At 42.8% G+C, this 1,863-nt stretch overlaps 1 protein-coding gene across 1 annotated transcript in view; it reads left to right on the forward strand.

Moving 5' to 3' along the window:
• LOC109535919 (cytoplasmic dynein 2 heavy chain 1) overlaps positions 1–1,863 on the forward strand; it is a gene marked incomplete in the record, with an annotated part of 19,441 nt that overhangs the window by 5,027 nt on the left and 12,551 nt on the right. Inside the window, 6 exon segments of the mRNA XM_048660689.1 lie at positions 66–336; positions 393–719; positions 774–913; positions 966–1,182; positions 1,239–1,469; positions 1,533–1,730. Coding sequence (XP_048516646.1) covers positions 66–336; positions 393–719; positions 774–913; positions 966–1,182; positions 1,239–1,469; positions 1,533–1,730 — 1,384 coding nt within the window.

Raw genomic sequence — 1,863 nt, forward strand, 5'->3', positions numbered from 1 at the left:
GAAGGAAAAGTTGCAGTAAGTTTTGCATGAAATTATGTGATGTTAATACAGAAGGATCATTTCAGCTGTAACTACAAGAAATTCAACCTGGAACACCCGGACATTGTGATTATAACTGAAGTGGAACGCGCCCTGAATGAAGAGGAGTTGTCCTGGAAAGCGTTCGAGCAGTTCAACACGGAGTTTGAAAAATTCTCCTCGCAGTACTGGATCGTATTCAGGAAAAAGTGCTATGAATTGGAGGATTTCATCCAGACTTGGGCACAGCGGTTTAATCAAGAGAACACTTTGTCGCGGTTTGTGTCCACAATTTTGCAGGATTTGCAAAAATACAAAGTGCGTCTTCAGCAGTTGAAACGAAACTATCGGTGCTACTCGCAATTTTTTTTTAGGATATCGCCCCAGCGTTAAAATACGTGAAGGGGGAAGATTTCTCGGAGAAGCACTGGAGCGATGTTTTCGGAATCCTAAAAATCCAGCCGAAACCGATTGATCAAATTCTGTTAAAAGACTTCTTGGATGTTCATGAGAATATTCGGGGCAATGTCAAGGAGCTTCAAACTTTATGCAAAAAGGCCGCTAGCGAGATTGTGATTCGGCAGACGCTAAAGGAGATCGACCAGTGGGAAGTTCAGACGAAGTTTTTGTTAACAAACCATGCAGATTCTCATGGGAAACCAATTGCTGTGATCAAGGAATTCACGGATATTCTAAACACCGTAATAATCAAGGAAGTTTTGTTTTTAGAGTGGCCATAACGAGTGAAGTTCCAGATTGGAGATCATCAGATTCTGCTGCAATCGCTGAAACATTCCAGCAATCTGAACGCCTTCGCGGAAAGAGCGACTAGTTGGGAAAACAAGTTGGAGGAATTGAATGGCTTTCTCAACTCTTTGGCGCAGATTCAAAAGAAGTTTGTTGATTTGCCATTGTGAGGGGCACATTTTCACTGGTTGCTGTTCCAGATGGCTTTATTTGGAGCCAATTTTTGGGGGCGGCACTTTGGCACAAGAAAAAGTGAGATTCGACCGACTAGATCGGGACTTTCGCAAAATTATGGCATTCATCGAACGAGACACTCGGGTGACGGAAATATGCAATTTTCCGAACCTCAACTCTACATTATTATCGATTTTGGAGCAGTTATCGCGCTGCCAGCACAGCTTGGATGCCTTCTTAAAGGTTGGCTGGTTTTCCCGGCTCATAGACACTTTTCAAGCTCGGGTATATTTTTATAGGAAAAAAGGGAAATCTTTTCCAGATTCCTCTTCCTGAGTGACGATGATTTACTGGAAATCATCGGCCAATCATCCAAAGAGCAAGTGATTCAATCGCACCTGAAGAAGCTGTTTGCTGGAGTCCATTCGGTCCAGTTGGATGCGACTTCGTCCAATATTGTGGCCATGTGTTCTTTGCAGGGTGAAGTTGTGAAGCTGGAAAATGCGGTAAAGATCCAACGCCCTGTGGAGGTAAGTTTAAGGGTTCAAGTTCATCAAAGTGTGATTAAATCGGTTTTTCGGCTTAAATTCAAGGAGTGGCTAGGGAAATTGGTAAAGGAAATGCAACGCACTTTGAAAGAACTACTGGTGATTTGCCAAAAGGAAAATCAGGCCGATCCGCTGAAATACCCGTCACAGATACTGTGCTTATCAGATAATATATCATTTACTCAGAAGTGTGAGCAAGCGATTAGTAGCATGACTCTGCCAGCTTTGTTGGCAAAATATAAGGTAAATGTGAACATAAGGAAAAGGAGCCACCATTCGAGATCCGAGATTTGAATAAAAACATTACACCATCAGGCAAGGGCGGTTACTCGACGAGGCACATAGGCAGTCTGAAATTAAATGTTCAAGAGCACAG

Source organism: Dendroctonus ponderosae, unplaced genomic scaffold (assembly GCF_020466585.1).
Source record: "Dendroctonus ponderosae isolate FM_Combo_2020 unplaced genomic scaffold, Dpon_F_20191213v2 Dpon_F_20191213_1, whole genome shotgun sequence".
Lineage (NCBI taxonomy): Eukaryota > Metazoa > Arthropoda > Insecta > Coleoptera > Curculionidae > Dendroctonus > Dendroctonus ponderosae.